Genomic DNA, 15,087 nt, shown 5'->3' on the forward strand with positions numbered 1-15,087 from the left:
AAAACAAACCCCTGAAAATGAGCTGGACAAACAGGCAGAATAAAAAAGTTAACAGAAAACAAGAAAACATTTATTGCTTGAAAACTGTGGTTACGTGAATGGCCAGGAGGAGGTTCCCATGGGCTCAGTCTGCCAGCTCATCCCGCACCAGCACAGGAAATCTCTTGCCTCCTTCACAGAGCTGCGTGTACATGGCCCGATAGAGCTGCGCTGCAGAGGCCTCCGGCCAGGGCCTGGCCTCCAGAACAGGCAAGAGTTCTGCCATCATGACCTGGAGCAAAGGAAATACATCACCAGAGCCAGCACGTACTTCTGGGATGCCATGAAGTGACGTGGCTGCATTACAAGAGGTACCTAACCAGAGCAGTGTGACTAATAGCATGCTGATTGATAGGCAGGTACTCTCTTTTGTCATATTTAACAAAGCCAGAGTTGTTCATCCTCTACTCACGAAGTGCACCAGCAGCTACCCAGTGTTCCCAAAGCAGAGGTAAATGATGGTGGCTTTCCCAATGCTGCAGAGCCAGCCTGGCACTGGAATAAAATCAGCATCCTGCTAGAAGCTGAAGCTGATGTTGATTCAGGAGCTTTGCAACCACACAGTGAAGCACTTATGCAATGAGTAGTTCAACCATTTGCTCCTGTCACCTCCCAGTTGGGCCACATTAATCCACACATCACAGGCAAGTGGCCAACTCCAGCCCAAACAGAACAAAGCTGCACTCCTCTCCAGGAGGGAGCCCCACTCTTGTATGACTGCTCAGAAAGACATTTTGCCTGGGATACAGTTTTCAGATGACAGCAGCTAATGAAGTCTGAACAGTCTGCACATTAGAATCTACACAGCCTGCTGTACACACTGCCCTCCAGAAGTATGGTCAATGAACTGCAGGTGTCAGTCACCTCCCTGAAAACAACTTCCAGGGGTGGAAACAAAGGAAGACCCAAATAGAACAGAGTACAGGGGATCTGCACAGGGACAGGAAACAGGACACAGTTGCTCATCTCTGGTAAGAGTTAAGAGCTGCAGACATGAAATCTACCTGAAGGGAAAACTGGCATGTGAAGGAGCACTACAGTGTTGTTCTATCAAAGAGAGAGACCCTTCTGTTTTCCATCTGCCTGGGCTGCTCCTGATGCATAAGAAGAGAGGCCTTTACCAAAAACAGGCTAAGAGCTATCAGGAATTTCTATGATTCTTGGTATTTCTCCACAGAAAGGTAATTGACAGGCTTGACCCAGAAATATGTACCTACATCCTTTCCCAGAGTCTTTATCTTGTACCAAGTCTATTCACTTCAGCTGTCCCAAGAATTTCACATATCCTGCACATAGCTGCTCCAGATACCTAGAGCTCACTCAGCTAAAAGCACAGATTTAGAGGCATGTGCAGAGGAAATTGAATCAGTCAACAAAGCAGCAGGCAGTGGGTCACTACTTCATTCTGGGCAGATAAAAATCAGACCCTCATTACCCGTAATTCAGGATTATAGTGCTCATGTTCCATCTGAAGACAGGCAGCAATTTATCTTCAGCCAGAAGGAGGAGCATGCAGTTATGAGCATGCCAGTTATGAGTAACTCATCCCTGGCTTACAGGAAATTACTTTTCCAAAGTCTCTATCATTCAGGTCAACAGCAAAGGTTAGGTCAAAGCAGTAGATGTGATTTCACTGCTCTTCTCTGCCATTTGCTGCTGCTCTGCTCAGGCTGGTGGAGAGACTGATCTCCCACCATGTTCCTACAGGCAGCCTCAGAATAGTAAAATCCCAATTAGCAGCACAGTGGTTTGAGGTTTAAAAGGAAAGGAACAGACAGCAGAGGAGTTCACAAGCTGGAGGTCACTCAGGACAGAATGACAGTGGATGCCTTAATGGGACTGTAACAGCTGCCAAATGGGGTTGTTAGGTATTACAAAAACCATTCTCCACTGCCAAACTCTTTCAGAGTAGCTAAATAAAAAAAATAAAATAAAATAAATAAAAAAAAAGAGTATCTTATCAGGAGAGGGTCAGACATTTAAAAGCCTTTGCTCTGGCCTTAACAGAGGAATACCATTCACAAAGCAAGCAAAGCACTGATGGCACTTGGATATGAGGCATAAACACAGAAACATCACTGAGAGCGCTTGCTCACCTGCTGCTCCCCCGTATGTCAGCTGTTGCCCTATAACTGCCCTTTTCTTTCCCTGCACCAGAGCACAAACCCTTTTACAGACTCACCTTTTGTAAGGCAATTTCTTGGTGCAGTATTGACACTTGCAGCTTCAAGGCAAACAGGTCCCTCAGCTCCTGGAAACTGGAGTAACAAAGGAGAGGCACAGCCAGCATGCCTGCACTGTCACACATCTGTCCCCTGGAACGAACGCAGGCTGGAGAGCAGCTTCCTATGACCCCAGCACAGTCTGGGTGCATCTTCCTCTGGGACTCCACAGCTGCCAGGGTGGAAGAGTTGGCAGGAGGCAGAAAGGTACAAGTTAAAGCCTGTGCTTGCAGAATTTGTCATTACTCTTCCTAGAAATGAGTGAGTGATGCTGTTTTAGTCAGGGCGAGCTCCTCAGAACAGCATAACCAGGGCATCTGAAGCTATGGCATGAAGCCTCTCCCACCTCCCAACAGCTTCCTCACCAGCTCTCCTGAATTACAACAAAGTCCCAAACCTCACCTGAACACAGATGGGGCAAAAAAATACCACAGCTTTGTTTGCCACCAGAGAATTTAAATGCTACATTACCATTTATGATAATCAGGAGAACAGTGTTGTATGCACAGATAGCAAAGTCGTGTTCAAGCACAGCTGGCCACATTCATACCCCATTACAAGAACAGGCTCTGGCTCACCTGCTCGCAGGAGCTGCAGCTTATGCAGGCACTGGGAAACTGTGGTTTGCAAACCCTCCAAGGTTAAAAGGCTTTCATACTCTCTTTGCAGGGTGGGTTGGTCTGGAAGAGAAGCAGAGGAAAACCAGCAGGCATGAGCATACTGAAACCTTCCTCCCCGAATACCAGTTTCTAGAGTGGCCTTGGGTTCACCAGCCCTCATTTTAGGCAGAGAATGTTCCTGTCCCTCACATCCAGCACATGCCAAGAACATAAAGACACATGTGACTGGAACCCACTTAAGTCATCCTTATTCCATGTTCTACCCCTTCACTCCCCTTTTCTTAATCCTTACCTGCAAGCTCAGCTTCCACATACTGGCTCAGAAGGGAGGGGACATCCTGGAGGACCTTTAACTCCTCCTCCACCTCTGCAGGACTGAAGGCTGGCCTTGGTGAACAGAACTCAAACAGCAGCAGCTTAAGGAAGGTTACACAGCACCAGCTCTGTGCACCACCCTGAGCCCAGGGCCGGGCTAGTTGGAGTCGGGGCAGAGGGCAAGCAGCCTGTGCAGTGGCATTGCAGGGGGAAGGCGAGATGCCGCAGGTCTGCCTGGCATGTTGGCCTTATGGCCTTGTTTCTCTGGAGCCAAAGATTTACGAGCGCTCAAGAGCAGCACTATTGAAAAAAAAACAAACCCAACCATAGAGACCCAGCTTGAACTCCTGTTATTGAAAACATAACTCTCCAGATGGGAGCACACTGTAGCAATTGCAATGGTGCTGCTGTCCTGCACCCCGTGCTTGTGGAAGGGTTTGGGAGCCGAGGAAGGATACTGTTGTCTGGATCCTCTCTACAAAACGGGTCCTGGCAGCTGCTGCATCTGCACTTGTTTGGCAGAGACGACATCTCTCCCATGCCCTGAAAATTCAAAAGGGGCAGGAGGTGGAGTTATGATCCACTGTATCAGTGAGCTCACACTGAGCTGTGACTCATCATATGACATTCTGTAACACACCAGTATCACTTCAGATACAAGCATCTTCCTCACCCCTTTGTTAATAAAGGTTATATAACCTGTAAGGTTATTAACTAGCCATTCCCTCCTCATTTTTGAGTGCTGGTATTCCACAAGGAAGCCCTGCAGAAAGCATTAGATACTGCAAAACACCTGTTTTGTTTCTTTCAGCTTGTTTTGAGGAGAAGAATTTACAACCATCAGAAGAGAGACAACACAGCTCTAGAAAGCACAAATAAATTCTTTTGCACTGTCCTATGTTTTTAGCTCATAACAAATCTTCCCATCCTTTCTTGAGAGGTAAGTCATTTGCATTTCTGTACACTTACTCTGTTAGCAAATGTGTATGAAAAGAGTGGACAGGACAAATTCTCACCCTAGCTTTTCCCACAGGGATTCCAAACTTCCTCAAGACTCTCCTCTAATCCTTTTTTGGTTTTTGACTAAGTGATACGTTTGGCAAGAAGCATGACAGAAGTGCCTCAACAACAGGGGTGCAAAACATAGAGGTCTGAGGACAGTATCATGAGTAAGCTGGCCAGGACCTCATCAGAGTCCAGGATTAAAATAAAAAGTATTGCACAAATGATAGTGTTAAATGAGAGAGAGGTGCTTTTCAGTTACAGCCTTCAACATAGAATCCCAGACTGGTTTGGGTTGGAAGGGACCTTAAAGCAAGAACACCCTTCATCAGACCAGGTTGCTCCAAGCCTCGTCCAACCTGGCCTTGAACACTGCCAGGGATGGGGCAGCCACAGCTTCTCTGGACAACCTGTGCCAGTGCCTCAGCACCCTCACAAGGAAGAACTTCTTCCGAAGATCTCATCCCAATCTCCCCTCCACCATAAGTAAAGGACCACTTTAAAGAACCAGCTTCCCAAAACCTGCTGCAAAAAGCGACAACCATCACAAGGAAGCTTCAAATAGTTATGCAGTGCATGACTGTCTAACCCAAGTGTGTGTGTCTCTTCTCCAGCCAAATATTTTTTTCAATCATGGTAGAAACTGCAGTTTTCAGAAACACATTATGCAAAGAAATAGCAAGGTTAAGGGAACAGAAAAGAAGTTATCAGGCAAGATGTGTTCCCTCTATAACAGGATCTTCAGAGCAAAGGTTATTTTCAATCTGTCACTGAGTTGAAAGTAATAGTGAAAAGTGTAAAATTACACCAGAGTGGTTAGGATGCCAAAAGGCTCAATTTACAAGTGAAAATTAAGGGAGTGAAGTCTCTACAACTCACTGAGGGCAACTAACAAATTGGCGTTTGATAAATGACAGCTCCCAAGAGGAATTCCTGAGGCTAGCACAAGGAGCTACAGCCAGATTTAAGAGAGGGTTTAAGCTTATTACCTGGACAAATTACATGATGAGGTGTCTGCTGAATTATGGCAAAATTTCTCAAAGGCAATGGTGGGAAACCCTTCCAGAGGGCTGGAGAATGGACTAGAGCACTGGATTTGCCAGAAACTCAACTACTTGCACCACTGGTACCGGAAATTACCAGGCTTTATGGGTGCAAAATCAAGTTTCAGCGGTGCAAATCCTCTATGTTTTGCACCCCTGTTACTGATGCAGTGCTGTCATGTTTCTTCCCAAACATATCACTTTGTCCAAAAACCAAAAAAGAATTAAAGGAGAGTCTTGAGGAATGTGAAGGAATCCCTGTGGGAAAAGCTAGGGTGAGAATGTGTCCTGTCCACTCTTTTTGTATACATTTACTAACAGAGTAAATGTACAGAAATGCAGATGACTTACCCTTCAAGAAAGGAAGATTTGTTGCTGCCTATGGGCTAAAAACATAGGTAGGGCGATACAATAAAACTGATGCTATGCTTCGAGTTCACATGCCACCAGTGCAGCAACATCGTAATTGGCTCCATTTAAGACAGCTCATCAGCAGGAATCACCTCAAACAAACACAGCCCTGGTGCTTCCAGGCAGAGCTGCCCCAGCAGAGCAGCTCAGGTCAGCAACCAGCAGGGAAACACACTGCACAGGGTATAGTGACACCCACCCCACAGGGTCTCCTGCCTTCAACAAGTATACAGTGCCAGCAGAGACTTCTGCATTACTGTTAAACCCAGGATTAAAGCATTCCAGTACTCTTACAACAGGGGGATTAATAGGAGATGGCACTCTGAAAACAAAACTAACTCTAGTGGCTAGAATAGCATGATCACACATATCCTCAGAAACAGCCCTGCAGAGACATGCTGCATGGGACCACTCTCCTGCCCCAGGTACAGGCCCCACACACTGTGGGGTCAGTATCTCCCCATGACCCACAAATCAGCCAGGTATCCCCCAACTGAGTCCTCCTCACTGCCCTGAAACAGGGAGTAGCTCGACTGCTCAGGCTAGGCTTACCTAAAGTTCCTGAAATAGGCTTTCCTGTAGGGAAGGGGCAGCTTCAGCTGGCACCTGCAAAACATGAAAAGCATCAATGCTGACTGCTGGAGAGCAGTTGAACCTTGCCTTCAAAACAGAGAGAATGACATTTTGTCTAAATTTGACATGAATTTAAGCTGTAACTGAAGACATCAGTAACCATGGAGATGGAATCCACCACTGCCCTCAGCCGACCTCACAGAAGGAGGAAGAAGGAGGATCAGTCCACTTATACGTTTCCATAAGCATTACTGAGCCAATTTGGGAGAGCTCCTGCAGCCTAGCACCAGCCCTCAAAGGTTCCTCCAAGGTGAGGAGCTGGGAGCAAAGCCCTGGAAAGGCAGAGTACATATGTGGAAACAACCTGTTCAAGGAAGCTGATCCCTACAGACTGACTGCTGCTGTACTTGAGCACAAGGCAGCTTTGCTTAGCACCATATCACAAAGAAATGAGACAGGGATATTTCAGCTTCCACAGGGAATATGCATCTTAATCCCAAATTAGACCAATCCCTAACTCGTTATTGCAAAAACATGTGGGTTGGCAGTTATAGCTACAGTCATGTGCAGACTGAACACAAGACAACAGCTGGGACTAAGTTAACAAACATGTGAATCCAGATTCCTGTTCCCCCAGCAACTGTCACTCAGTGTCCCGTGTCTGTTCCAACATCACGTGAACAATAATTCCCTCCCCGCACAAACACAGGGTTTGTGGCAGCTGAGAGCTATTCCTCAAAATTTTCCAGGGACAGACACATATCAGATCTGAACTTCACTTTTTTTTAAAGCAATGAATAGACAGAAAAGAACACAGAAATTATTTCAACAGAGACTGGTCTGAATGCGAAGCAAAGCTTTCAAGTATTCTTTTGCCACTTTTCCACAGTAACTGAGTATCTCAGTAACATACATCGTTCTTCCTACACCAAATACTTGAAACAACTGCATTCCAGTCAATACTGATCTGTGTAGTTACACAGGCAGTATCTTACAGGTTAAAGGGGACAGTATTAAATCCCAGATGCCATCTCTTCAAGCAGCACCGGGCACATGATAAAGAGAGAGAATACCTGCATTATGTACTATCATTGTGCAAAAAAAGGAAGAAAACACTAAAAAAATTATCACTTAGCTGTAATAGAAAGTGCACTCAGAGGACAACTAAGGCTTGAGAAAGCTCTACAGAGGCAGCTTTCCAAAACAATCATAGGGGCTATGAAATATCAAAGTCTTAATTAAAGACTTTCTGAGTCCCAGCCATCCAAAAGTAAGCCCTTAAAACAAGAACACTTACTCAATCACAACAAAGGCTTTTAACTTGTAGAGGATCCTTCCTCTTGAGGAGGATCTGAAGGGGGGGTAGTGAAACCAAGAGGCCTATAGAACAGCAGGAGAGACCAGGCTTCGCAGATGTGCTAGTCAGTGTTGAGCAGAACAAGACAGAGGTGCCAATCTCTCAGCACTTACCCCTTTTCCTGCAGTGTGACTCTGCGAGGTGAGGTGCTCCTTCCCAATGCTCCTTCAGCTGCAGGGTTCTCCTTTTTGCTGGACTCTCCCAGGAAACCACAACTTTTCTTCCCTGCATCAAGTAACTGCCTGCCAACAGCTACAGAGTTCTCCTCCCGAGCTGAATCCCCTACAGAAAACCTTTGCTGCGCATTCAGGGCAGATCTGGATGAGCCAGGTGCCTTCTGGGGTTCGTCTGGAGCACAGCCCTCTCTGACACTAGCACTCACTGGTCTCCTAGGACTCTTTCCTTGTTTGCAAACTACCCCTTTTGAAGAGCTCTTCCCAGCTGTCCTGGGACTTCGAGAAACACATCTGGACGAGGCTTTCTTTTGCAGTTTTTTCACCTCTGGGTCAGTCCTATATGGGGCTTTTAGCTGGTATGGAGAGGGCTTCTTCAAAGAGGCAGGCTTTTTGCTTACAGATCTCACCTTTGTGCTCACAGGAACGTCCTCAACAGGTACAGGCACTTGCTGCTCTTCAGCATTCTTGGGAGCAGGTTTCTCACCTGCAGATTTCTCTCCTGTAGCTCCCTGGGCCTCTAATGGAGTTTTCAAGATGCTTTTCCTGACTTTAAGCGCCTTCTCTAAGGCTCTGTTCAGCAGTTCCAGCTCCTCCAGCTCTTTGGGTAAAGGCTTGTTCTCTGCAAGAGGAGAAGATGTATCAGAAGGTCCAAACCTGGATCTTACCCATTTGTCTCTAAACTAGCTTGTTCTTTTAGGTGCCACAGAAGGAAACTGAACCCGCTGAACAGTGTGGTGGATATTTTGGCCAGCAACTATACAAAGAATGCAGCCAGGCTTGCCAAAACCCTCGAAGACCCAAGATAGCTGTGAGTCATAGGAGGAGACAGTTCTCCAGAGTCAACTTCCTCTTCATCAACCAGTGACAACCACCACACCTTGGTCAGACCCACAGGTACTTCATCACTGGCCTTGGTTACTGCAGCACAGCTACCAGCTAACACCAAGGGGGAAAGTGGGAGGAAAAAGATAGAGGGATAGGGGATTCCAATCGATGCAGAGCACTGGAAGGACGTCCAACACTGAAACTGACTCAATCCCGGTCAGGCCCAAGGCCAGTGTGACATGAAGAGACACCAGGCCGAGTAGAAAGCACTCACCTCGTCCATTGCTGCAGCCGGTCTCTGGCTGCGCCTGCTCCTCTTCCTCACTGCCCCTGGATGGGGAGAAACACAGCGCCAAGGGACAGCATTGCGGGGTACCGACGGGCTCGGCTTCCCCGGCGGGAGGACACGGCGGGAGAACACAAACACCCGCCCTGCCGGCACCACGAACCCCAGACGCGAGGCAGGGCCACCGCGGGGAGGAAGCTGGGCCCGTCCGCACTCACCAGCGCCGCAGGAGAGCACAGCTCCGCGCCGCCCGCTGCTCCAGCTCCCGTTGCCGCTCCGCGCCCTCGCCCAACGCCGCCAACAACGCCGCCGCCGACCTGCAGGGCCCAGCGCCATCAGCGGCCCACTCGGCCCCCGCCGCCCGGTCCCGGTCCCGCTCCCGCCGCCCGGCCCCGCTCTCACCGCCCGCCGCAGCCCGCAGGCAGCATGAACAGCGTCCGCCAGCTCCTGCTCCGTTTGCTTCGGTCCTGGCAGCTCTACATGCTGCCGCCGTCGCGACGCCCACTAAACTCAGCGCCGGTAGCCGCGGTCCTTACCACCCTGCCAGGATCTGCGCGGCAGGGCGGGCTCTGAGGAGAGGGGCGGGAGCGGGACAGGGAGCCGCGGACCGCCCGCGAGCCGGGTGGAGGAAGATCCCGACCCAGCCCAGGGGCGCTCGAACGGGTGTTGGGGGTGCCCCAGGCGCTGCTTCCCCCGCGGAAACCGTTTTTCCCTCCGGCGGCTTCAGTAAGTGTGAGTTTTAAGCCTCAGTTCAGTCTCTTTGTCTCGATGCTCTGGAGGGAAGGGATGGGATCCAAAGAGACCTGGGCGGGCTGAAGAGATGCGACCGTGAGAACCTCATGGAGAACCACAAGGCCAAGTGCAAGGTCCTGCACATGGAGAGTCCAGAGGAGGCCACGGAGATGCTGCGAGGCCTGGAGCAGCTCTGCTCTGGAGCCAGGCTGAGAGAGCTGGGCTTGTTCAGCCTGGAGAAGAGAAGGCTCCTTAAGGGGAGACCTTAGAGCAACTTCCAGTGCCTAAAGGGGCTACAAGAAACCTGGAGAGGGGCTTTGGGCAAGGGCCTGTAGGGACAGGCCAAGGGGGAATGGCTTTAACCTGACAGGGGGGGATTGAGATGAGCTCTTAGGCAGAAGTTCTTCCCTGTGAGGGTGCTGAGGCACTGGCACAGGTTGCCCAGAGAAGCTGCGGCTGCCCCATCCCTGGCAGTGTTCAAGGCCAGGTTGGATGGGGCTTGGAGCAACCTGGTCTAGTGGAAGGTGTCCCTGCCTGTGGCAGGGGGTTGGAACTGGATGAGCTTTAAGGTCCCTTCCAACCCAACCAGTCTGGGATTCTGTGATTCTGTGAATAGATTGCTTCTTCTTGACTGCAAGTGCATGAGAAGCTTGTTGTGTTTCCCTTCTTTTGGCAGAATTATTGTGGTTTTCTCCTAATGAGATTTAAAAGTCCCCAGCTGGTGCTGCTGCACAGTGACTGCACAGGGTTCTCTGCTGCTGGAGATGATGCAGTTTTACTGTACCTCAGCAGAGGGTTGAGTGCTGCTGCCGCTGCCAGCATCTCTGGGAGAATACAGCCTGGGCAGTGCAGAGTTAGAGATCTGTTAGGCACCTACATGGCTGTTGTTGACATTTCAGCAATTCTAAACTGCCAAAAAGGGGGTCAGACTCCTGTAATCCTGCTGTAATCCAGGAAAGTCATCTGCAGTCCACTGGAGCAGTGCTACTGACCCCACCAGCTTTTGCATCAAGATTCTGGGGTTTGGAAGTGCTGAACAAGGAACAGCCCTGAAAGTCAAGAACCCCTTTGTGTTTGAGATGAACCCTCCTGATCCTCTGGCTTTGTGCAGGCGCTAACATTCCACTAAACCACTGGTTTAGTGGTGGTCTTGGCAGCCCTCAGTTAATGGTTGGACTTGATAATCTTAAAGGTCTTTTCCAACCTAGTTGATTCTGTGATTCTATGATTCTATTCCTACTGATAGACAAGGAAGCTTTAATGTGGGCCCTTTCTCATTTCTCTGCCACTCACTGGAAAGAAGAAGGACAGATGACCATTTGCATGTTGCCTCTGAGTCAAGAGCAAGGTTAGGCAAGCGCTGTTGCCATCCCAGAATTAGGAGGTGAAGAAGGCAAGGCTGTAACTGCCCATTCCACCTGCAGCAAGTGCTGTGGAGAGAAACCATGGTGCAAGAGGTGGTCTGAGGTGATAATTAGCATGTGGAGAGCAGAAGCTTTCTGACTAAGATAGCCACCCTGCTGCTGATGCTTGGGCTTAAAGCAGGGCTCTATCCACACAACAGCCCAGCTGCTGTGAGAGTTCCCTCCCTGCAGCACCAGCCCTGCTCCATTCCATCCACACCTCGGCCATAGGCTCCTGTTGCCTCCCCTTATGGGGTGTCTGGCACCAGGGCAGCCACTGGGTACATAAGCTCATCTCTCCTCCTGTGGGTGGTTGGCTTTTCGGTGGGTCACCTGGCAAACCCAGCTGAGCTAAAAATCCGAGGTATTTGTGTCTGATTCTTTTCAGTGACAACAGCTCATGCTCAAAGGGGTAATGCAGCAAAGAGCCATGTTGTGTTAGTGTGGCAGTGAGCCCTGACCCAGACCTGATCTGGTACAGCTGGCACAGGAGATGTTTATGCCAGGGACTGGATTTTAAGCTGACGGAGTCCAAATTATGGTTCTAATTCAGTGCTTGCTGCGAAAATGGTGAGTACCACGACATGGCCCACATTATAAATAATACTTAAACTGGTGCAAACCACTACTTAAAGATTTATTTAACAAAAGATATGTGGGTTAAAATACTTGTGCAATGTGCAAGTGGCAGTGCTTGTAGCCGCAGCTCTGCCACCAGTTATTCTTGGTGCCTGCAGTGATGAGGCATTTTGGGAAGTTACAGTGTCAGCACTCATTGCTTACACTGACAGGTGCCAGGTGATATTCTACAATCCATATTTCTTCTTTTACTGAGAGCCCAACTGTCAAGTACCTGAGGCTAATAAAAATAGCTGTGCAGGTACTTGGACCTCCTGCTGGGTGCCTAATGCTCTCTGAGAACCCTGCCCATCATGGGCAGGACTTCCTAGGATAAAATGCAAGTAGGTATCACACTTTAATGAACACAAAGAAGACAAAAATAAGAAGCAGGAGATAAACTTCATCACTAATAAAGCTCACACTTTCTTTACTCTCTTGCAGAAGCTCTGCTCCTGTATGCTGCCTACTGACCTGACATAGGAAAATACTCACTGTATGCACCAGGGTAGCATCCTGTACAAACTCTTCAGGTTCTGTGGAGGTACCTTAAAGGCTGAGGAACTGATTCACACTCTCCCAAACCATTCTTGTTTGAGCCAAGGAGGAGGAAAACCTCCCAGTGTTTCCAAATGTAAGCCTGAGGATGTTGCTATACTGCTGGAAAAAATACAGAAATATCCAAAGATCCTTTTTCAGCTCTTGTCATCTATTTGGAGCAAAGATTCCGGGAAATGAACCTGTGAGAAACACAGATTATAAATAGATTCCCAGACCCTGTATTTTGCTGCAGCCAAAATCCCTGTGGAATACACATGGCTATCAGCAAGATGGGGTGGGAAGGGGATGTGACATGTCCCAGACAGAGGATGTCTTGTGGCACAAGTGAAGGGTGTCAGTGTGCAGGGGGCATGCTAACCTTGCTGGGGCACCCAGTGAGTGCTGTGGCTGCTTGCAGCCAGCAGGCAGATTCCCAAGCTGTAGGTCACAGGGAACATGAGTTTATAAAACCAGGACAAGTATCAGCTTTGTAAAACTGACAAGGTGAAAGATGCTGACAGCAGGGACACTCTTATAAGAAAATACTCTGCTCTGTATCCTCACTCTCTTCGTGAACTGGAAGTAACATTCCGTCAGCCCCCATTAAAACAAAACAGGGAGGATGAATGTTTTACATGTGTGAAACCATGAAACAGATGGGGTGACAGCATGTGTCCAAGTGGGAAAAGAATACAGCTGAGGTGGGGAGATCTACACAAAAAAGGGAAAGTCTTTCCAAACACGGTCTCCTGAGACATAAGTGTCCGTACACCAGCTTGGACTTCGGGTTAGGGGGGAACCCCAGTGTGTAGGATCCAGAGCTCTGGCAGCTGGATTTCTGTGCTGTGTGTATGCTGGGTCTCCAGCACCACTTGCGCTGGATGTCCTGTGAAGCAGCTGCAGGTCTCTCACCAGTACCACACTAGCGGGTGGGATGAGTGCTGTGCAGAGGATCTGACTTCAGTGCTGGAGCACAGAGCAGCAGAGAACAGGGAGGGAGGATCTGCTGTCCCATGGGACATCCCACCAATGGCAGAGGCCAGAGCTCTGGCCTGCCCAGCCTGTGCAGATGCAGTACAGCTCTCCAGGGATCCTGCTTGGCTGTGTGGGTGGAAGGAAGTGAGGTAATGTCTTGGGGGGGGGGGGAAACAGTGTTTAAGCAAGGGGAACTGTGCACTGGAGTAAGACTGGGGACAGGGAAAGCCAGGAATATGGAGATTTGGCCAGGGGGCTTGGAAACCATCTGCAGCAATTCATCACAGCCCCCGTGAACACTATGTGCAGGAGTGTTCTGCCTCTGGCTGCTATGTTACTCTGACAGGGGTTCTTTTGACGTGCAGCAGTAACAACAGGGTCTTTCCTCACATGTCCCGGTAAAAAATGATGCATTTAACACATGGAGGTTCCCATAAAACCAGGCCAGTGGTTTGCCACAGAGGAAGCAGTGGATTGATGCCCTGCCTGGGAAGTGAATGTGTTAAGGATCATCACATTAGCACATCTTCAAAACCCTCAGCCCAAGCTGAGGTCTCAGTTCACACCAAATGAAAGCAAAGTCCCTTGGAGCTGCCAGCCAAGAGAAAGACCTTGTCCAGTTGTTTTTAGAGGGTCCCTGTAATTCTGAGGTATTTATGGGTCTGTTCTGCCCTTGAGGCTTCTCACTACCTGGTTTACAGTCTGGGAAAATGCAGCCAAATGAGAACCTGAGGGGTCCTTCCTCTTTTATCCTGGACCATGAACACTAGGACAGCATGGGTTCTAGTGGAAGGGAGGAGATGTGTTCCTGTGGGACAACGAGCACCCACCCATGGACCACGTCTTCTCCTGCTGAAGACTCATGCACTGGGGCCCAGGATAGTGTTGGACAGACTTCTGCAACACCTGCGGTAACCCATCAGAGTTCTCACACAGGCCATGCTCATCCAGACATCAGTGTCTCAGGGCTGCTTCCCTCCTGCTGGCAGGAGAAATCCTCCTGCACTGCATGGCCACTTACAAACGGAGACACTGCAGCTGTGCCCAGGAGAGACCCAGCAGACCAGATCTCTTCAGAGTGAGCTGCTTTTGCTACGCTCGAAAGACTTCAACAATCCTGCTAGAGACTGTTGCTGTGAGATCTACATGAGCACTTATTGCTCTGAATGTCTGCACCCAGGGATGGTGATCTCTGGGCCCATCACTGCTGGAGGCTGCAGATGCCAAAGGTTGCATGGGTTAACAGCAAAGAAAGAAGCCATTAGGAAAACTCGTGGAAAAAAGAAAACAGCAATAGGAATTAAATGCAAAGATATGAGCTCCAGAGAAGGTCACTTGTCTGGGTGCATACTGTGTTCTGTGCTTCTGCTGTTTGCTGCAGGTAGAAGCCGGGTGCTGGGCTTGGTGTAATCCACATGGCTTGTGACCCTGAACTCCCTGTCTCATGGAGCATGCAGTGAGCAGCTTCTGGCCTGTGGTGGTGCTCATACATTCTGAAACATGAATGGGAGCACACGGGGTGGTGGGTACATTGGCCGCACTGGTGACTGCATTCTGATGTGATCCTGAGCCTCTGTTACCTGGCACTGCCTGATGCTGAGCTGGAGTCTGAGCCCCACGGAGGATGGCCAAAGACAAATATCCTATTTCTCTTAGAGTTGCTGGTAAAGTGTACAACACTGCTGCTGTAGTACTCACAGCTAGAAGCTAAAATGCTGCTGAGTCTTCGCTTATTAGAGAAAGTTCAAACATGTATTCCATACTCCTCCTCCATGGGGAGGGGGTTTGACAATGGCCTGTAGGGACAGGACAAGGGGGAATGGCTTTAACCTGACAGAGGGGAGATTGAGATGAGCTCTTAGGCAGAAGTTCTTCCCTGTGAAGGTGCTGAGGCACTGGCACAGGTTGTGCAGAGAAGCTGTGGCTGCCCCATCCCTGGCAGTGTTCAAG

The 15,087-nt window shown here is 49.2% G+C and overlaps 1 protein-coding gene across 1 annotated transcript; it reads right to left on the reverse strand.

The window, feature by feature from the left end:
- Window positions 1–48: 48 nt before the first annotated feature.
- Window positions 49–9,297, reverse strand: TEDC2 (tubulin epsilon and delta complex 2; the record flags this gene model as incomplete). Its single annotated transcript, XM_080618695.1, has 11 exons — window positions 49–271; window positions 2,222–2,433; window positions 2,840–2,941; window positions 3,174–3,282; window positions 3,655–3,739; window positions 5,852–5,974; window positions 6,205–6,258; window positions 7,696–8,377; window positions 8,858–8,913; window positions 9,088–9,186; window positions 9,272–9,297. The coding sequence occupies 11 exons, from the start codon at window positions 9,295–9,297 to the stop codon at window positions 125–127; spliced, it is 1,695 nt and encodes a 564-aa protein (XP_080474821.1). The 3' UTR covers window positions 49–124.
- Between the last annotated feature and the right edge of the window lie 5,790 nt (window positions 9,298–15,087).

Source organism: Psittacula echo (assembly GCF_963264785.1).
Source record: "Psittacula echo genome assembly, chromosome: 5".
Classification (NCBI taxonomy): Eukaryota; Metazoa; Chordata; class Aves; order Psittaciformes; family Psittacidae; genus Psittacula; species Psittacula echo.